Source organism: Urocitellus parryii, chromosome 3 (assembly GCF_045843805.1).
Source record: "Urocitellus parryii isolate mUroPar1 chromosome 3, mUroPar1.hap1, whole genome shotgun sequence".
Taxonomy (NCBI): domain Eukaryota; kingdom Metazoa; phylum Chordata; class Mammalia; order Rodentia; family Sciuridae; genus Urocitellus; species Urocitellus parryii.
This window is the reverse complement of record NC_135533.1, coordinates 47,687,345-47,710,589: the sequence shown is the minus strand read 5'-3', so window position 1 is coordinate 47,710,589 and position 23,245 is coordinate 47,687,345. Positions and strand designations below refer to the sequence as shown.

At 34.9% G+C, this 23,245-nt stretch overlaps 1 protein-coding gene across 1 annotated transcript in view; it reads left to right on the top strand.

Annotated features, from left to right (window-relative positions):
• Positions 1-23,245, top strand: part of Slc13a1 (solute carrier family 13 member 1) — an 86,225-nt gene that overhangs the window by 40,500 nt on the left and 22,480 nt on the right. The window contains exon 7 of the mRNA XM_026388727.2: positions 17,126-17,277. Coding sequence (XP_026244512.2) covers positions 17,126-17,277 — 152 coding nt within the window. The remainder of the gene's footprint in view (positions 1-17,125; positions 17,278-23,245) is intronic.

Here is a 23,245-nt window from a genome sequence, read left to right as displayed (position 1 = left end):
GCTCACACTGTTCATGGCAAGGGGATATGAGCTCCTGAGCTTTTTGATTAATCAGGCACTGGGGATGAGAAAGAGACAGGTGTTGGAGATGCCTCCATTGTTCTAATGGAGACTAACTTTTCCATGGAGAATGGTAAGATAATTTGGGTGCATTTTAGGTAATGGAGATTTGATATCCAAGTTAAGGAGTGGAAACCAAAATTAAATGCTGATCCTACAGTTTTTCTAGTACCAGTATTTAAAAATTAAGCTTTATATAAAAGGAAAATTAAAGGACTTTTTTTTTTTGCTCTTAGAAAACTGGTTTTAAGAACTTGCACAAAAGGACTATTTTAGATATAGTACTTTAAGATATGTCTTGATTTCTTAGCAATTATAACTCTCTTTTAGGAATAAACATATATGGTTATGTTGTGATTATAATGAACTGCACCTGTTCTCTGCCAGGTTTACTAGGTAATTGAACACTATGAGATTATATGGAAGAAACTGCAATTTATCTAACTATAAAATATAAGGGACATTTACAGTTATATGTTTGGTCTTATGTCATCTTGGAGTAGGTAGGTTAGCAAAATAAAACCTCTGTAGTTTCACTTTGAACTTAACCTGCAGGCCAAAGAAGATCTAAATATTACTTCCTGTTGGGTGTGAGTGATTTAAAGTAAATTTCAACAATGAGACACAATATGTAAAGCTTAGATTGATTTTTTTTAAATAATTTGCACCATTTTGCCATGTTCCTTCCAAAAAAGATGAATTTGATTTCTAATGAAAACTATAATTATTCATTGAATCCCTATTTGTTTAGTACAAAATTAAGAATATTTCTTTAATCCAAATCCTTGAACAAATCCAATTAAAGAAACCCAAGATGACCAGTAATCTTACTTCATTTTTTAAAGCTATATTTCTTTCCAAGGACAATAGTATACACACTGATCCATATGAAATTTGTTATGTAGTAAATAGGAAGTTCCTAATAATTTTTTAAAAAATTAAGAATTGCTCCGAAAAAAATTTTAAGTCTATAATAACAATAATATTGGTGAAAAATATATACATTTAACATTTGCTCAAGTGCTTCCTTGTCAACAAGGCCTGCTCTAACTTCCCTGTTTCACTGCAGTTGCTATATTTGACACCCCTCCTCCTAATCCTCTGACTCCCTTCTTTTTCTGAAGCATGTATCTATCCCCTTCTTATAAAATGTATAATTTGCTTAATTTTTATTTATTTTTTAATTTACTATTTTCTTCACCAAAACACAAGATTTACAGTGGTAGAGAATTTGTTTATTTATTATGTATCTCAAATATCTGGAAAAGTACATGACATTAATAAACTTTTAGTAAATAATTGCTTAGTAAGTCAATAATTTTAGATATTTTCTCTAGTTGCAATTAACCATGCAAGATATATATGTATATATATACATACATACATACATATACATATATATATATATACACACACACATATATATATATATGTATATATTTATATAACTATAATAAGAAAAGAAGTAAATAGATAAAGGTTTAAAGATAAAATTATGGCATGAGCCACAATTAATTTCATTGTAGGTGGAAAGATAAAAAATGGTTTGGAGCTAAAATTTGTCTCCCTGAAAATTCTTGTCAATAGCTACAGAGTTCTCATGTAGATGATAGAGGTGATAATTTGCTGCCACTTTTACTGCTAAAGGTGGTAATTATCATGTGTTACTGTTGAAGATGATAGATATTCAGTAGTCCCTCAGATTCCTGGAAGTGATTTAGAAGCATTCCTATCTAAGAATTACATTCCTATGCTGCGTATAAAAAGAGATATTTTCCAGGATCCACCAACTTCTCTCACTGCAGGACATGCATGAACATTAAAAGGACTCCCTACTGGTATCTAAAATAAAAGTGGTAGGTAGATATAGATGTATTGTCCATCAATCCTATATTACTCTCTGAACATAGCTGAAATGTTTTTAGAGAGGAAAAGGAACTGGGAAAGGAAAGGATGACCTCAAAAGCACACTAACTGTACCTGGGGGAATCTATTTGTTAGGTTCCGATAGGCAGCTAGATCAACCATCATTCATATGGTTTCCATGAGAAATGAGCTCTAGGTATCAAAAATCAATTAGCAGTTACAAAAAAAAAAAAAAAAGGAATCGAGTTACTAGTTCTTTCCCTCACAAATAAGTCTTAGTATTATTCAAAAAGATACCTCAGAATTTTACTCTAGCTCAATGTCTAAACCTCCAGGCAACTTCAAATGAAACAACCTGGAAAATCAGTATGCTTTTAATGAAAAATCTGAGATAATTATTTTTCATTCATTTATTATAACTTGCTGTTCCTCAAAGGGAAAAGTTCAAAGAAAAAAATTCTTACAACAAATTTCAGCTTGTTTTAAATTAAGTGTTGTTTATTTGGGAGTGAAAATGCTTATTGCAAGAATTCAAAGGGTCTGGTAAGTACAGCAGTGAGCATGTTTCTTAATATTAAGAATGAGAGACATTAGTTTCACCAAATAAGGAGACAGCAATTCTAGAACATCAGACCCTTAGAACAAATATGAAAAAAATATTTTATCTTGGATTACAGAGGTACTATAGGGAATTTTTTTTTCCTGATTACTCTTCCTTTTTCCTAGATTAGGTAAAATTCAGTGGCAAAGTCAGTGTTAGTGCCACTCAGTCTTCACCTGACACTCTTTAGATGTCCTCTTTTACTCATCTAAATCCTGTTGTTCAGAGACAGTGTTTATAGAGGAGATAATCCAGAAAAGGAAGACGACTCCCCGACACTTTTAGGAAGCACAGCAGCAGTCCACAGATGAGACCTCTTTTCAAATTTCTATTTTGACTGAAGTCAAAGTCCTAATTCCATTGATGGCAATACTTCTTTGTGTTACCACAACAATTTTTATTAAAGAAATTATTGACTGTTGATAATATTTTTTCTCTCATGTATCTTTAGTTTATGAATTACAAAAATGTAGTTCTTCACATCCTATGTTGTTGAAATATTATCTAGCCAATAGCATGAACATGTTAGAAGCATTCATACTTTATCTATACTATAAACATCCCACCTTACATAACTTGTTTGAATACTTTATGTCATTTCTTGAAAACCTCACCAGTGTGTTCCTAGGCATCTTCCAGAGGTGTTTTTTTTTTAAGGAATATATTTATTTTGTTCCCAAATTTTTATGTATTTTTATTATGAAATATTTCATAACTATGCACATTGTAAAATATAACAGTATTTTTAAAAAGCATAGTGAATGAAATGGTTATGTACCACAATTCAGTTTAAGAAATAGAACATAACAATTTCTAGAAATCTCCATGAGCCTTTATCTGATTCCATTTCCTTCCACACACAATCACCTCCACACCCTTACAAAGATAGCCACCGTCCAAAATTTTGCATTAATTATTCTCTTGCTTGTTTTTTTTTTTTTGGTTTGTTATTAAGGGTGTGGATTTTACCATGGCAACAAATACTCAAAAGATCAGGAGTGTCAAATAGCTAGAAATAGGCTGTTATGGTGGTTCCATACTCTGGAATACCGTACCTCTTTCTGTTTGTACTCTACAATCCTCATTATTGAACCCTTTGGTCCAAGGTGGTTGTGCTATCTCTCTCCATCTATTTAGTATTACAGCTAATGGAACCAGCAAAGATGAAAGTACAGAGCATATATAATTATAATTTATTTTATTATTCATCTGGTTTTAGGAATATTCAGATTTTCTACTTCTATTTGAATTAGTTGCAATTTTCTAGGAATTCATGCAAAAATACCTGGTTATTTCTTATATCTACTTATTTAATATCTTTAGTACTGATGTATTATTTTTACTTGTGCTTCTAAACATTTTATTCAAATAATCTTTCCAAAAATATTTTTATTTTATTAATCTTACAAGTCTTGTCCAAGAGCCAGAATGTACTTCGAGAGTGTCTTTTGATGTTAAACTCTTAAGATTTTGGCTAATAGAAAGGTCTTTATGATTTTCAAAAATTTTTTTGTGTGGTTATGAAGTGCTAGGTTGCCTAATATTTTCTTTCTACATTGAGATATATTTCCATTGGGTTTTTTTCTCCTGTGAAAAAATCAGCAAGCTATCAGTTAAAGAATTACTCCTTTGTAAGCAATCTTTTCTCATTGATTAAAGAGTTATGTGTGTGCTCTAGAATTTCATTTTGACATACCTAAAAATACATTCCTTCTGTCTCTGTTTATTGATCTGTCCAATAATTCTTAAGAAGTCTCAAGTGTCATTTTTCAATATTCAATTTTCTGGTTTTCCTTATTCCTTCCCTCTAGTTTCCAATTAAATCCATATTAAGTTTTCTCACTTTATCTTTTAAGATTACTGACATCTCTTTTTATTTTCCTTCTCCTTGTCTTGCTGGATTGAATTATGGATAATAACTTAGATTTATCTTCCAGCTCAGTAATTCTCTCTGAAGCTATTTCTATTTCATTTTGAGTATTCACTGAGTGTTTAAATTCCATTTGCCTCTTTTTAAGATGTGCTTGATTATTTCACAATCTCTTTCTCTATGCTAATATTTTCAATCCCTTCTCCAAATTAATTAGTAATAAATTTATTTACTTATGTTCTGCATCTAGTACCTTTAGCAACCAGTGTCCTCATTGGTTTCTCTCTTTGGCCATTTTTATTTTCTTATCATTTTCATTTTGTTGTCTTATTTTCTTGAATGTTTTGTGCTAGTTGAAATGCTAGGATTTTTTAAAATTTCTATGGAAATTATTGAAGTTTGGGATTGCAACTGCTTATAAAAGTTTGAATTATATTATTATTTTTTTCTTTGAAGACACAAGTGATGCCACTTTATGCTAAAAGCCATGCCCATATTTAGGAATTTTCAGAGGACTTCATATTTTCCCTTAACTCAGTCTGGCATTTTATTGCTCTCTATTTCTACAAGGGATGGCAACTTTGTGAATGTTTTCCCATATGATTCCTCCCCACTCAGTTGACCTTGGGCATTATCTTCCATTGCAATTTTTTTTTTTGCAACAATATAAACTGAAGCCCTCACATGTAAACCTGACTTATCACTCCTTTAGTTTAAATTGCCTAGTTGTACTTTATTTGTAGTCAATACAGATTCCTTACTTTTGTATTAGTTCAGTGATGCATTTTAGGAAATTATTTTAATGTTTTAAATAACATTTTGTTTAACAAGGAATTTGATTTGTCAAATGATGAATCAACAAATCTGCTATATTGTCTATATTAAACCGTTTCAGTCAGTTTTACCACTATAGAAATAACAATGTTTTTTTTGAGTGTGTGTGTGTGTGTGTGTGTGCGCGCGCTCGCGCTTAGTCAAGAAACTGCAAAGGAAGTTTCTAAATAGTTAACATTTAGGGTAATACCATTTTGTAAATCAATCCTTGATTTAATGATTTTTCATCACTGATGAAAGAAATAATACTTTTTATGAAGAGTTTTTATGTCTTGAATGCTAAATTTTAAATATCTTAGTTTATCCTACTCTTACTATATAAGCTGATATCCCAATTCACCATATGTCACATAGTTCTTTAATAACTAAAATAACTAAAAATATAAAATATAAAATAAATAACATGATATACAAATATAAAAAAGTCAAGATAAAATAGATGTAAATCCTATCCCAAAGAGTGTCCTTGATCATTTAAACTTTATTACAGCTCCTCTGTGTTGTTCAGGTTAGTACTGAACAGATCTCCACTGGATCTTCACGAAGAGCTCACACAAGAGTAAGGGAAGAATCCTCTCTTAGGTTTTCTCACACTTCAGTTATGTATTAATTTCATTCTGTGGTTTTGTCAGAGAAAGTATATCCTTATAGAAATTATTTGCAAGCCTTATGCATTTTATGGGAAGACTGATTTAATTAGAAGTAATTAACATAATCTGATATCCACTTAACTGAGCACATGGAAATTCAATATTGCAAACAAGGGAGACAGGACCCCAATGTCTCAATATCTGTGCACTATGGAGCTCTATGCATTCCTCCCTTTATTCTTGACATCATCCACCAACATGTGAATCTACCATAAAGACACCAAGGTCAATCTGTGCATTAATTATTAGTAAAGATTTAGTCAACTTCTTGTTTTTAAAATAAAATATACATGTTGCATTTTCCATTAAGATGGTTAATTAAACAGACCCATTTACCTCCACTTTATTCTGAGTCTCCATTAATATAAGAACAAATAGACTGTTTTAAGTCACAATCACAATTATATAAATATCAAGAGAAGAGATGGCAACGAAATCATTTTGGATATTAAAAAGTAAAAATATGGGTGGAAAAATATTCAGTTATCCAGGAACATAAATACTAGATCAGTAGTAAAGAAACTCAATAAATAATCCAGTTTACATAGAAGCTGCTTTCAAAGTTTACAAAATTTGCTTATGAAGCAGATAAATCCCTACATGTCTTCCTAAATTCCACATGGATACCACTTCTCCTCCTCCACCAAACAAAAGTCTGATCTTTAAACGTTACAAAAAAGGGTAAGGAGAAGCAGACAGCATTCTAGGTCCAGGAAGGATGTCACAATAACACATAGGGCTCTGAGTGAGGGCTCATTTGCTGAATGTCATGAACCCTATCTTCTACTCCACTACTCCTGGTAGCAGGTCAATGCCCTCAAGATGTTGGCAGGCAGCAAACCAGAAGAGTCTTCCCTGAGGAATGCACTCAGCACCAGAGAAATAATAAAAACATACTGACATTAGAATTTTTCAAAAAACAGTCCAGTCAGACAATACCACAGTGAAGTTTATAGCCAACAAATCCCAAAACACATGTGCAGTGTCTCAAGCAACTTTTCACTGCCTTAAATATGGGCGAAAATTCTTGGATACCTGAAAAAAGCCTCAGGCATGAAAGATAGAATCCCAAACAAACAAAAAGGAAACAACTACTTGCAGGAAATCTATGCAAGAAGATGAACACTTGAGAAAAGAAAATATCATTATTCCATGCAGAGAAGTAAACAAAGAAATTGCTATCATAAAATACAAATAGCATTCTACAAAAGAAACAAGAAGACAAAAATATAAAATAAATAATAAGATATAGAAATATTAAAAAGTCAAGATGTAAAAATCATAAGTGGAAAAATTCAGTAGACAAAATAGGGAGAAATAAGATTAAGAGAATAATAGGAGTTTTAGGTAAAGAACAGAGAAAATAGAAGATAGATTGAAAATGCATGAAATTTTCCACTTTAAAGAATACAAATTTTATCATTAAAGGCCTACTGGGTGTCTGCAGCATGCCTGAAATGGACTCACACAGGGGAAGGTGTAATTGAACTTTGAACTTTCAGAATACTATGGGTAGAGAGAGGATCCTAAAAACTTTAAAAAGAGGGGAAAAAACTGATTCCTTTAAAAAGATTAAAAATACAAATGGCTGAATACTTCTCTGCCCAACACTGGAAAATCAGAGACAATAGGAAAAAAAGCCTTTAAAATCCTGAGTTACATTTATTTCCAGCCTATAATCAATATGCAGCTAAAGTAGCTACCATCTATGTAGGTTTTTGCTATTCTCGGGGGTGGCAAGAGGGAGAAAGGACAAACTTTAGGCAATGCATGGAAACTCTGGAAGGAATGTTACCCAGTCAATGAAATTTATAGACTATTTGATGTGGTTAAAGTAACCTATCACCTGATTGCTTTCAGAGAAATCTAATCAACAAGGGAATGTCTGGGACTGATCTAGTGGTATGCACTTAAAAAACTAAGGAAGTGAGGGAGAGAACAGGAAAATTTACACAAACAAGCACAAACAATATTACTTGTGGATTTTAATAGCACTCTAGACAACACACTGAAGCACTGTACTCTGCTGTAAGCAAAAATCATGATACTGCTATAATGTTCAGAAGATGGACATATAAAAATTCATTCAGTGAAGGAAGCTCTGAAAGAATGTAAATTCTCACCATCTAAGATAGTGAAAAATTGTTATGCTGCAACTGAGAAATGAAGATATGTCACATGTGAATACTATTAAAGTAAATGCAAATAAATATCCAAAAATATCAAGAAGCTAATTTTGGCAAGGAGAAAATAGTTATCAGGAACTTATGTCTTTTCCAATTATTCCTTCATAATTATTTAAACTATAACTAGAAGCCTTAATGTTTTAATATTACACTCACCCCAGGGAATTATATTTCATAGCCCCATGGAGACCACTTATTTTGCCCATGCTGATTCACATGTGCATTTTTAGCACCAAGGTTGGAAATGTATAACTTGCCACAGAAATCTGTAATTATGGCCACCAGGTGGCAAAAGTGAGTTATAACTGGGCCTGCGGGATTTCTGTTCTGACATATCTTTGTGATGATGTCATAGGGTCTGCTTTTGGTCATGTCCTAGTCGAAATATGTTCAGTTACTTGGAAAATGTGGAAGGCATACTTGAAAAGTCTTGGATGTCACATATTTGCATGGAAGAATTAAAGAGTGGCGGTATTGGAATTCAATTAAAATATAGTAGGTTACGATTGTGGTAAATAAGTATAAAATGTGGTTAAATGCAGTCTAAAAGTAGAGTTTAAAACTTACATAAGAAAAGAGTCTTCTAGAAGGCAAAATAGTAGCAGAGAAAAATCACTGAGAGGGAACTCATAAACAGGAACTTTGGCTTCAAATGTGGAATAACTAGTCTCATATCATTCTCCTGAAAACTTAGTTTTTTGTACCAGGTCTTCTCTAAATACCTATCTACTGTAAAGTCTGTGATTCTTTTACATGTTGATAAACGCTTTTTTATGGTTGTACAAGATACAAAATAGATCAAGATCAAGTACTCATTGCATGATTAAGAAATAACTATTGGAGCCCAGTGCAGTAGCACAGGCCTATAATCCCAGAGACTCAGGAAGCTGAGACAAGTAGATTGCAAGTTCAAAGCCAGTCTCAGCAATTTAGTGAGGTACTTAGCAACTCAGTGAGATCCTGTCTCTCAATAAAATATTTAAAAAGGGCTGAGGATGTTGCTTGGTGGTTAAGCATCCCTGGGTTCGATCCCCAGTACCAAAAAAAAAAAAAAAGAAAGAAAGAAAGAAAAAAAATAACTATTGGAAATATTTTAACATATATGTTTCATTTTAGCCTTATTTCTAGTATGTGGATATATTTTTTGTCTTTAAAAAATTACATTCTGTATATTTAATTTCTCAAAAGTCTCCTTACAGATTGCATGAACACTTTTCCTTTCATAATATACCTATGGCAATGTCCTTCTAGGACAAAATGCATACATTCACACACACCATCACACACACATACACAGATGCACAACAGATTCTGCTGATGGTGTCACCAGTGATGCAATTTCCTTGCCAGTGCACCCCATGTTAATTGTGGTAATGCTGGCATCTTTGCTGATGGTGTCACCAGTGACGCAATTTTTCCAAAGGAGCCGTCTATTGGCTTGGTGTCGTGGCATTTCTGTGTCTTCCTCCCTTCTACTAGTGATGGTCTAAAATTTGGGGGCCAACAGAGGTGAGGCAAGAACCTCACCCCCCCACTGGCACCTAGGTTAAATTTGGGGGCCAACAGAGGTGAGGCAAGAACCTCACCCCCCCACTGGTGCTTAGGCCTATCCACAAGCATGGCTGAATGCTGGACCGGTAGTCAGTGACAGGTTGATCTGGTTGCAGTGGATTCAACCTAAGACAGGAAGTTGACGCCCAAAGGTCAGCTCTCCCATGACGGGTAAGAACCACATGTTGAATTGGACAACCTACCAGGCACGGTCCTAAGCCACATTGCTTGTTGTTTAATTAATCAGAAGGGGGGAGATGCTGAGGGCCATTACCAAGTAGGTATGACGCATCGTAATCCTTGCCAGTGTACCCCATATTAAATGGACTTGCCTTGGAAATTTGCTGCGACCTTGCTTGTGTGTTTGAGAAAGGTGACCCTGCTCAATCACCAGGGTGGATCCAGGATTAGGGTATATTCCTGCAGGAAGTATCTCCGTCCTTGGGTTTAGGGCGTGACAATAGCAGTTTTAGGGAAGTTGAGGTTGAAGATTATTGCTGCTGGGATTAGGGTGTTCCTGTTGCTTGTTCTCGTTGAGTTCTCGTGAGATTAAAATGGGATTTGGAAAAAGCCTCGTGGAGTAGGATTTGGGATCGGACATATTGGAATTGCCCCTGAACGCGTGTGGAGGCTGTTTTGAGATCGGGAATAAAGAATTGCTGTTTGAACCTACAAAGCTGTGTGGTGGCTCGTGATTCTGTGCCAAGCCGAGACATTGGCACTTGGCTTCTGGCAAGATTCCTTCTCTACTTCCCAAGAAATGTAGTGACTATTTTATTTCCTGGTATCTGCCTACATGTGTCCTCAGGGTCAGGGTCTAAGTTTCTACTCCAAATAATTTATTCTAACCTGTTCTTGGGATAGGGCAAAACCCTTTGTCTTAGGTCAAAACCCCTGTCCAGCAGAAGACTAAAGACTAATTTGCTGTAAAACCTAACCTCTTTTTTTTTTTTTTCATAATTTCTGCATCACTAGCTACTCAAATAGTGGCTTATCTCAGGCTTTCCTGAAAGCTGCATTTTTGGCTCATTGCTCTTTACTACTATTCTCAATCTTTACCCTTTGTTTCATTGTCATCTCTTCAACTAGTTCAGCTCAGCAATCACATGTCCTTGGCAAATATAGTAATAAATTCAAATGTAAGAGGCTTGTGTTTATTGCCAACATATTCAACTGTTCATCTCCAATTCCACCTCAAAAACACCTCCTCTTAACCTTAAATTTGCATTATTATCTTTTAATGTTTCCATTTACTATGGAATTTGAATTTACTCTACATTTTAATGCCTGCCTTAATCATACATTTTTGCATAAGCATCAATTCATGTGCAGTAGCATTAATGTGCATTAATCATGTATTAAAGATGTTTATATAGAAAAAAAGTATGGTAAATTCATAAGGAATTAATTATTTTCTGTTTTGATTTGTTTTGTATCTGTCATTTTAATCATTTTTGTGTGTGTATGCATGCAAATATTTGCAGCTATGCTTTTATATTAAATTCAATTTTTCTTTAACTGTATTTTTATAAGTAATAATATGTCAATGAGAAATTATATACACATTACCTTTTAAATGTCCTTTTTTATCAATTCAATAATGTTCAAATTATGCATCATTTTCTGATTTATGATTGATGTCTTTCCTATAGCAAAATATTTAATATGTAAGTGCTAAATTTCATTTGTCATATTGCATCACTCATAAAAAATTTTTAAACTTATTTTGCCATTCTATTTACATACCAGCTTTGCAAGTTTTTAATGGAAATTTGTATCACATGGCAAATATAAATCATTCCCATGTAGAAAATATAATGCAAATGTAGACATTAGTAAATTTATTCCTTTTGGATGAAGAGTAGATACCTTTGGGGGTTGACCTTTAAGTTAATTAAAAAGTAAATTACAATCCAAAGTACCATACCCTGTAATGCTAAATGCCATTCCCACACCCATGATGACTTTTAGGGAGTAGTAATTTTTTCCTTATTGTGATTTTGCCAAAAGATTTTACTGTGGAAATGTCGCAGACACATGCTTATCTATATGGAGCAGAGCAGTGATTCTGTTCATCCTCCAGAAAAGAGAAACTTTCACTCCTTTGGCAGGCATGTAAATTGGTGTGATCATTATGAAAAATACTATAAATCTTCCTCAAAATATTAAAAATAGTATTACCATATGGTCCAGCAATACCACTTCTGGATATCCAAGAGAAATGAAATCAATATTGCAAAGAAATATCTGCACTTCACATTCTTTACAGTACTATTCTCAATAGCCAAGATACAGAAACAACTTCTTAACTGATGAATGGCTGAAGAGAAAGAATGTGGTCTGGGTTAGTGTGACAACCTCCTCCTTATGGGTTTCCTTGTCCCAATTCTTGCACACTTCATACCTTTTCTTCACACTACAGCCTTAAAATGTATTTAAAGTACATATTAACACCCACATACACAAATGCACAAGACAACAAGTGTTCATAAATTTCTTAAAGACATTTTGGATTTTTGCAAGGTTGCAGTATGTGCAGCAGGTCTGAAATAGGTAAAGATTCATGCAAGAAGTCTCATAAAGACCTTACTTGAGTAACCTAGGTCAGGTAGCAGTAGAAATAGAGAAAACTAGACAGACTCCCTACACATTTATGCAGATAAAATTGACAGAAACTAGTGAGATGAGGAAGTGAATGTTTTTAAGGAGAACAAGAAATGCAGCAAAGTGACTGAAAGTATGGACTCCAAAGCAAGACTACATGGTTTCCAGGTCCAAGCCTGTCATTTTAGGCACTGTGACCCTGGGCAATTAATTCAACTTCTCTCTGCCTCTTGTCATTTGTAACGTGGTGTACTGATATTACCCACTTCAGTGTGTTGTAAGAATTGAAATGTTTATCTGATTTTAATATAGACCAGTGTTTATAGCATGCTAAGAACAGTGTAAATGCTTGTTACTATGGTGATGGTGATACCATTGGCTAAATTCAAAGAACTGAGTTTGAGGAAGGAATTCATGAGTTTGGTTTTGAACACTTTTGAATTGGAGTTTCAATAAAGACATTCAAATTATGTTGAACAGTCAATTGGATATACGGGTCTAGAAGGAGTCTGGGCTAAAGACAGAGTTTGATGGTCTAGTATATCACTAAATCAATGAAAATATGATTTTTAAAGTAAAAATACTAAAGTGAGAAAGACAAATGACTATAACAGGTTTCTGAAAACAGTTTTAAGGAAGGATAAAGAAAAAGGAATTGTCAAAGGAGACAAAGTAATAATCAGAGATCCAGAACAAAAACCAGTAGAGTGAGATTTCACAGAAACCCAAAGATTTCAGTAGGAAGAAGCTGTTGAGAGATCTGCAAAGATGATCCTGAAAAGTACCTATGGAGTTTAGCAATGTAGAGCTTACTGATGATCATAGGAAGCATATTTTGGGTGGAATGGAGAGACAGATTGAAGAGGTTAAAGAAATGAAGTCAATGAATGTGAACCTTAGTGATTTGGCTGTGAAAATGGAGATGAGGTAGGGCAGTATTTAATTGAGAATAAGTTAAGAAGGACTTCTTTTATGCTCTTTTGTAAAGATGTCTTGAAAATTATTAAATGTTGATAAAAATTCCAATAGTCTATAGAGGAAGGTTTCTAAGATGACCCAAGAGATGGTTTGGAGGAGAGACATTGACACCAGTATGTTTGTAGAGAAGGAGGAGAGGTGAGGCAGAAGCAGGTAGTTCTCTACATTTCTAGGCAATACCATTGTCTGCTGGTTTCTGTTTACTCTGTGAAAGTAGGTGGCAAAGCTACCTGGGAAGAGTAAGAAAGAGCATTAAGAAAATTGATAAGAGAACAGAGGAGTTTTTAAATTTCCTGGTGGAGACAAGTAACTTAGAGAAACACAGTAGATGAGGGTCAGTGTGATATAGCAGTAGTCATGTATGATCATGAATATAGGAAATGCAGTCTGCTGTACTGTATGAACAATTTTCACCATCAATGGTTAGCTCTTCAGTGGAAGACATGATGTAGAGAGAACAAAAGTTGGAGTTTTGATAAATAACTTCTGTTCAAAGGAAGTTAAAGCAAAGTTTAGAATTTTTAAAAGAAGGTTACTTAACTGGCTTACCATGGAATCTAAGCTGAGTATGGAGGGAAGTTTAAAAAGGAGCAAACCAATCCACTGGGTGGGAATAACTAGATGCTTCCGTGACTAAATTTGCCAGTGGTGTTGGAGAACTGTAAGCATGTTATTAATTCAATACGAGGAAAAAAGAAGAAGCTTTGGTAAATCAGCTGATTTCTTAGTGAATGGAGTAGTTAAATGAGTCATTACAATATCAACCATGCACATTATGTTCCAACATTCCAAATACATAAGACTTGAGAACAAGAAAACAAAAAGAAAAATAAAAAAAAGTTTTATACTCTTAACCTGAGAGTTAAAAATGAAGAAGGCTATTGATGGAGAATTTTGGAGTACTTCCCTATCTTTGACCTCCATACCATCAAGAAAGAGGAAAGGGAAGAATCTCACACTTAGCCTGGTGAGATAGATTCTGAGAAAACACCTCCTTGAGAACTTGATGTCTGCCCCTTAGACTCAGAAGGGGTCAATGGATTTGTGTTTAATACACTCTTGGAAAATTTGAAAATAAAAGGTCATGGTTGACTCTCCTTACTTAGTGGAGTTTTAGCTATATTATCACTGACAACAGAACAGATATGCCAGTTTCTCCTGGACCAATTATAAGAAACTTGGAGGAAAAATGGTATTTGGTGTCATTTGAAAGGCAAATTCTTCCAAAAGGGTTTGGCGACAGGATAAAAAGAGATCCATTAGCGACAAAGAAAAAGGAACAATTTGATATTCTTTCTTTTTCTTTTTTTCCTGTGTGTGTGTGTTGAGGGGTGGCAGTGGACTTCATGCAGGCAAGGCAAGCACTCTCCCACAAGTCACATCCCAGCACCAGTTACATCTGGTGATAAGAGCCTCTCAAAAACTTGTAACAGTGCTTATGAGATGGAGTCATTTTGAACATCCCCCAAGCCTGGAGAGCTCTAAAGACTAAAGCTATATCTTAACTCATATACCACTCAAATAAGACCTTAAAGTATCTCCCTCTCCTCATCCTGCCTATCCCTGCCACTCTAAATGCAGAAGATTTAGAATTGAATCCAGCAAGTGGTGGAAGTCAGAAGAAAGACACCAAAAACCCAGCTCCCCGGCTTTCTTTTATCTGTGAGCTTTCATTTAGGGTTGACTCAGGGTAGGAGAGAAGGTTTACCTAAATTGGGGCTTTTGTTTTTATTTATTTATTTTTAATGTTTTAAAAATTTGTTTATTCTAATTGGGCATATATGACAGCATAATGCATTTTGATTCATTGTACACATTGCAGCACAACGTTTCATTTCTCTAGTTGTACATGATGTAGCGTTGTACACCATGTGTACATTATGGGCAGTCATACAGGTACATAGGGTAATGATGTCCATCACACTTCACCATCTTTCTGGCCCCCATGCTCCCTCTCCTCCTCCCCCTTTGCCTAATCACAGTTTCTCCATTTTTCCCATGACATCCCCATTATGGATCGGCATCCACTTTTCAGAGTGAACATTTGGCCTTTGGTTTTTTGGGATTGGGTTACTTTGCTTAGCAAGGTATTCTCCAACTCCATCCATTTATGTGCAAATGACATAATTTTATTCTCTTTTAATGCTGAGTAGTATTTCATTGTGTATATGTACCACAGTTTCTCTATCCATTCATCTATTGAAGAGCATCTAGGTTGTTTCCAGGTTGATGTCTGCCCCCTAGACTCAAAAGGGGTCAATGGAATTAAGCTGCTGTAAGCATTGATGTGGCTGTGTTACTTATAGTATGCTTATTTTAAGTCCTTTGGATATAGACCCCGGAGTGGGATAGCTGGGTCAAATGGTGATTCCATTCCAAGTTTTCTAAGGAGTCTCCATACTGCTTTCCAGATTGGTTGCACCAATTTGCAGTCCCACCAGCAATGTATGAATGTGCCTTTTCCCCCACATCCTTGCCAACACTTATTGTTGTTTGTATTTTTGATAACTTCCATTTTGACTGGCATGAGATGAAATCTTAGATTAGTTTGGGGGGATTTTGTTTTTAAATGAGGCTTTGTTCATCTAAACTACTGAAATGATGCTGCTTTTTTGACTAAATTGACTGAAAAATTGCTGAATGAAAAAACCAGAAGAGTTATTGATTTTTCCCTACATTTCAACCTATGTTGAAATAGGCCACAAGAATCAAAGCAACACAGTAGGCCATGGGTGAGAACAAAAATGAAGTTGGTATGGCTTGCACCCAAGGGAGTCCTAAACAACACACTTAAATGTGTAGTAAGGATTTCCTGGTGGAACCAGTTGAAGACATGCACTATCCAAGGTGTAACTATAGGAAAGGGTAACTGAGACAAAGCAGAATTGTAGGTCTTTGAAAAATGAGATGAAAAATCTGTGAAGCTAGGATATTTTAAGGGTTATTCATGAAAGTGATAGTCATCCAGATGCTGATGGGATATAAAGTAGGGAAGATAATTATGGTGTTAGGTGAAAATGTAATGTAAGATAGCTCCCAGTGCCTAAAAGATCAGAATATTGTAGTCAAATAAATGAGGAAAGAGATATCCAAATTACATGATCCTTAAAGAAAAGGAATTTCATTTTTGTGTGATATAGGATAGAAAGAAATAATGGGATGCAAAGAAGACATGACATCAAAAGTATTCAGTTTCTGGAGTGATAGTGGTATCTTTTGGAGATCAGCCAGTAAAGCACCAAGGTGGGGGAACTCCCAAAAAAGAGTTTGAGAATTTTGCTGACCATGAGAAACTTACTGACCCATAATAGCAGAAAAGTGGTGAAAATTCATGGTTAAAAGGAAAGAGATGAAGGATCATTTGATTCAGATATAAAAATGAAGGATTAGGGAATACAGTTATGTATGTCAAATATTTTCGGTGTCAGGTGTCACTTTAAATACTTTTTATTTTTACATTTTTATGGATGGAAAGATATATACATTATTCATTCAAGCTGTCATAACAAAATATCAAAGATTGGGTGGCTTAATGAGCAAAAAAATATTTCTCACAGTACTAGAAATTGGGAATACAAAATAAAGATCTGGCAAGGTTAGTGTCTGGTGAGCTCTCATTCCTGGAGTTGCAGAAGGCCAACTTCTCACTGTATCTTTACATGGGGTGGGGGGGAGGAGAGAGAGAGAGAGAGAGAGAGAGAGAGAGAGAGAGAATTTCTGCTGCCTCTTAAAAAGACCAGGCCAGGGACCATCCTCTTGACCTCATCTAACTATAATTATTCTCAACAGGTCCCATGTCCAAATGACATCAAAGATATTAATTAAACGGGATCAAGACACAGTCATTTCGTTTAAAAAAATGTTATTACTTCTTGTTATGACCTCAAAGGGAGCTGTTCTCATAGTACATTTTCTATTTGAACAGAACTCAATCACAGGAACAAAATATCGGTCAAAGAAGGATCACATGATGTGTAAACTTATGTGTTTGTCTATTGCTTACTCTTCTACCATTGGTGGATTGACAACAACTACTGGTACCTCCACAAACTTGATCTTCACTGAGCATTTCAACACGTAAGTAAAATTGTTAAATTGGTAATTTAACAAATAGACAGCACATAGACTATAAAACCTATTCTCACCTGGTTCAGAGAATCCATGGACAGAGATGCTAAGCTGAATTAACTTGCCTTTTTTTCCTATTAGGACAGTCATAGGTCTAGAGATCTCCCTCTGGATTGACAGTTAAATATGCAGGATCTGGTGAATTAAATTATGCCTGCAGATTCCTCAGGTCAGCTGAGAAGAAATAACTCTTGGCTGACCACTCTGGTGGGTACATTTTTTCATGGCAAATAATTCTGCAAATGGTAATTAGCAAAAGTGAAAAAGAATCATTTGCATGGGACAATTTATGTAGGCTCTGGGGACTGAACTTAAGTGATGAATGGTGAACAGAGGTAATGATTACAAAAGGCCTGGCTTTTGAAATAAAATATTTAAAAGATTGGGCAGTAAGACAATAGTTTGGAAGCCCATGTTTTATAAAGGAGCCCAAATTGATAATACCGCCAAGGTTTTTTATTTTAAGTACTAAGAGGACATACAATTGTCAAAGTTCTAAGAAGGTTAATAGCACTGAGGAAGTCCAGAAACAGGATTTAGTCTTTTCACAGAAAAAGATTGAAGATTCAGAACCAAGAAAGCTATACTCTAGGAAACAGAGCCAACAGACTCTACAAACTCTCTGAAATTATTTGCAATATGTTGTGCATACGTATTTTCTCCAAAAAGGCAAGACTCAAAGAATGCCAATCTGCATTCTATGAAAGATTATATACAAAGAACAGAGGTATTGTCCATATCTCCATGTATACTAATTGTTTTATGACCATTCAACCACATTAGGAAGGAGTCTTTGAAAAGCATTTGGTTTATAAGTGGAAAACATGAAATTCACAGTATCAGAGAAGACATATTCAATATATACCCTAGACAGGAGGTGGACCTGATCCCTTTCTGAGTGCTAAACTGATATCCTTGATCATGAATTCCCCAAGTAAAGAGATTTAACATCTTGACCCTCTCTGCAAAGTCCATTTTCTAACATTTAGACCAAATTCTAATTGTTTTATCCTTGTTGGAGTTAGAGAACTGCTGATTTAGACTATTTCTGCACAATGAATCAACCAAATTTTTCTGTCATCTGATTTTTCTCTTAACTCTTTGAATGCATTAATCCATTTGTAGTAAAAGATTAAGAGCATTGCAGTATTTTGAGCAAAATGTTTTGCTAACTATTTTTCCTAATTGTCTGTTGTAATACGCCTAATCATAGAAAATTGAGAAAAATTTCCTTTAAATTTAGAAAATATTTAAAATATATTGTGAAATTTAGTGCTTTTTCTTCAAAATGTTGTCTTTACCTTAGGAATTATGTGAGAATAATAACTAGGAAAAAGCTCAAAGATTTAGGAGAAAAATCAAAGTATCCCCTTTTGGTAGAAAATACCAGTATAAATGGGAAGTGAGAATAACCATATGTGAAAAATGCAATTGATATGATTAAACAAACTTGGTATTTAATGAATGTTTTCTTAAATGCTGACCTTACACAATACAACAAAATCCCAAAGTTACAATGGGACAATGTGTACTCAATTTTGTTGGAAATGCTATAGAAACTTAAAACTATCCTCAAAATTATATTATTTGTTCAGGTGTTTGGAGCTGGAGAAAAATTGCCTTTATTTACAAATGCACTCTGATAATGTCACCTTTTCCTTTTGACACTGCTTGCCATCTTTTCGAGCAAAACCAATTATCATTTTGTACATATGTGCAAAATACACATTTTTTTTATGAAAGAGATGTATAAGGGTGATTAAAATCTTAGGCTTTGGGTTTAAAATGACTGGGTTCAAATCCCAGCTCTTCCACTCACCAGCTAGGTAACTTTGGACAAATTATGTAAACTCTCTGAATTCACTATCTTTTCAGAAATAGCAGGAAAACAGTTTGATATCTCTCTCTCTCTCTCTCTCTCTCTCTCTCTCTCTCTCTCTCTTCTCTCTTCTCTCTCTCTCCCCGCCCCCCCCACCACCCCCTGCATTGATTTTTATTCAAAATCAATAGCACTTCAAGCAGTGCTGGCACAGAGTGTGTACATGTGCTCAACAAATGTTGGTTATTATTATTACTAGTGTTGAGAACATTGAAATTCAGCTTAGCAGTTTGAGGACCAAATCAAGGTCAGTCAGACTTCCAAAACTGCCTCCTTAAAAAGTTATTTTTCCCCTAAGATACCTAAAGATGGGTCATAAAAGAAGACTGCAGTTATGTACAATATCTTTGATCATTAGAAAAAAAAATCTGTCCACACAGTTTGTAACAACCTTAAGACAGTTTGTAATAATTTTAAGTGATGAACATTCATAAAGAAAATGAGAGCAAATAATTCATAAAATCAAAATACCAAACACCTGAAACAGTTTTTTTTTTTTTTTTTGTAAAGGGTGAATAGTCTGTGTATGTTTTACACAGTTTGATGTAGCAGTATTCAGATTGATTGGTATTCCAGGAGTCTGGAGACAGGAAACCAATTAGGAGTCTATTACCAAAGTACTGACAAATGATGAAAGGCTACTTGTGAAGTGACAAGATTTAGATTCAAGACACTGCATAATCACAAGGTCATTAGTCATTAAGTGTGAGTCCTTTAGAGGAAGGGAGGGCTAGATGTTTGTTTATATGACTGCCAGATAGAGAACTTCTAGAGAAGTCACATAAACTTCTGGAGAAAAATGGGGACAGTCAGTCTCACGGGAGAAATTAGTAAATTTAATCTGGACACACTGACATGGCATATCCACAAGGAGATTTTTAGCAGACATTTGTAATCTCATTACTTGAGTTAGTTATAAATTGGGGTTATGGTAGTCAGCTTTTTCACCAATGTAATTTAAGTATCTGATGAGAACAACTTAGAGGAAGAAAAGTTTATTTTATGGTCATGGTTTCAAAAGCTTAGTTCATGGTCAGCCAACATTATTCTGGGCCTGAGATGAGGCAGAACATCATGGCAGAAAGGTGTGGTGAAGGAAAGATGCTCAGCTCAAGGCAGCTAGCAAGCAGAGAGAGCAAGTTAGGCACCAGGGACAAAACAGAAACCTCAAAGGCATGCCCCCAGTGAGCTACTTCCTTTAGCCACAACTTAACTGTTTATAGTTGGCACAGAGTAAAGTATTCCTCTCAATTATTAATCCAGCAAATGGATTAATCCAAATGGATTAATCCATCAGGTAGATAACAGCTTTCATAATCTGATCATCTCACCTCTGAACAAGAGAAAGCAGAAATTTTAAATCCTATATAGACACCTTCACTGCTTGTCTCACACACAAATTTGGGGGGGTCATATCATATTCAAAACATAACATTCCACCCCTGATACCAAAAACTCATATCCATCTCATGATGAAAAATGCACTTATTCCATCTCCAAGAATCCTTGTAGTCTTAACAGTTCCCGCATTGTCCAAAAGCTCAAGTCCAAAGTTTCATCTGAGACTCCAGGTAAACTCTTCATTGTAAGCCTCTGTCAAAATAAAAAGTTACATAAAAATAAAACAAGTTACATACATCCAAAACCAAAATGGCACAGAATAAACACATCCATTCCAAAAGGGAGAAATAGGGACATAGAAATCAAAACTAGAACCCAGATGGTCAAACAAGTCTTATAGCTCCATGTCTAGTATGTGTGTGTGGCACGTGGCCTTGAGATACAATTTCCAAAGGAATTGGACAGCCTTGACCTAAAGGCCTTGTAGCTTATAGCCAACATAGCCTCTCTCTTAGACTGGTTCTGTCTGTAGCCAGCTGCTTTCCTCAGCAAACATACCATGTTACTAGCATTTCTTAGTCCAGGATGTCTCCACTGCAGCTTTGGCTTCCTTCTTACAGCTTCATGAATCACCCTCTGGGCAGCCTGTGGGGATTTCAACCTTGCTACATTTTGCCTGGCTTCCCAGGCCTTCCCTTGAAATCTTATTATAAAAACAAACATGAAATTCTTAAAATGGTCACATGGGGGTGGGTGAGTTAAAAGACTCCAGTCAGACTCTTAGGAAAAAACATTGATAAGAAAGAAGGTGAGAAAAGTTAAACAGGTAGGAGGAAACTTAGGAGCATGCGGTGATTTGAAAGCAGAAAGGGAAGATCATTTTCAAAATGGAGAAAGAATTGGGGCTATTATGGTGATAGAGGAAAGTCATGGAGGTTGATGGCTAAGAAAAAACTTCCAGTTCTCTCTGTTGTCCTCCGCAGTGTGAGCAGGTTCAGTGGAATAAAAGGCAGTGGGTGTACAATTCAGATGAGCTGAAGAAGAAGTATGTAGTGGAGAGGAGAAGCCAACAAGTTACGTGACTCTTTCAAGTTTGACAAAGAACAGAACATGCAGAGTATGGCCAAAGGCAAAGTGTTCTTTTAGAACAAGGGTGGGAGGCCAGTTTGGGTTTACATTAGGGGAAGGAAACTAAAAATAGATACATAAAGTTTTGAAGGAAGAAGAAAAAAACAGAAGAAAGCATATTTGTCAGAATACAGAGTCAGGTGGGAACAGGTGGGAATTGAATAGACTTAAAAACAAAGATGGAAATATTAGTCTTGGGAAAGAAGGGTATTTTCTCCTTGGTGATAACAGGAAGAATGAGGAGAACAAGAGAAAGCAGAAATTTTAAATCCTATATAGACACCCTCACTCTATACATGAGGATGCTGAGGCTTATATTTTAAGTGATGGTTACAAGTCTTCCAAGAGCCTGGGAGGTAGAAACACACAAAATGCCTCTTTTATTCCTTTTTTAAAAGTTGACACAAAATTTGCATATTTATGGAGTACCATGTTATGTTTGATACCCCTATACACTTATGTAACATTCAAATTAGGATAAGCAACTATATGTCCTCAAATGTCTATCATTTATTTGTGGGGAAAACCTTAAAATTCATTTTTCCTGGCTTTTTTTTTTGAAGTACACAGAACATTTTCATTTTTAAAGTCATTCTTAATCTTATAATCTAATATCTGTGGCACCTAAATCCTGAAAATCCTAAGCTTCCCTGTAATTAGTTCACTATTCACCTTGTCAAATCCTTAGAAATATTCTTTATCCTACTCTCTCCTGTTGTAATCTTATAGGTTTTTATTGGCTCTTTCATTAGGAAAATCCTACTTGGTCAATGATCTACCCTGATCGGTTCCTTTCCTAACACTGTTATTAATAAGTGCCAGGATGTAATTAGCCCATTTCTTCCTGCTCTGATTCTTGAAAGACCAGCCAATTATGTCAACATATCTCTTTCATTGTGTGGTTATCATACCATTTGAAACTTTGTGCAATTACTCTTTAGCCATTAGTCCTCTCTCCTCTTATCAAAATATATATTATATCATATATTATATTATTATATCATATATTATATTATTATATCATAATATAGATTAAATATAGTTTACATCTCTATAAACTTGTCTCATGAGCACCACCATCTTCCTTGATAATGACAACCTTATAAAGGCTGAATGCATCATTGTCTTCTCCTGTTAGCACACAAAGGGTACAGCAGGTGATCAATAAATACTGGTTGAGATGAACTCTATCAAGACATACAGGGAATACACAAAGTGCTGATTGTACTTGGAAATTATCTAAGCAATTGAATAACACTTTTCTATCAAAATAAACTTAGGGGGCTGGGGATGTGGCTCAAGTGGTAGCGAGCTCGCCTGGCATGCGTGCGGCCCAGGTTCGATCCTCAGCACCACATACCAGCAAAGATGTTGTGTCCACCGAGAACTAAAAAATAAATATTAAAAAAAAATTCTCTCTCTCTCTCTCTCTCTCTCTCTCTCTCTCTCTCTCTCCTCTCTCACTCTCTTAAAATAAATAAATAAATAAATAAATAAATAAACTTAGGAAGAACAATATATTATTATGGACAATAACTACTTTCATGGTACAGAAGTTCCAATGCACCA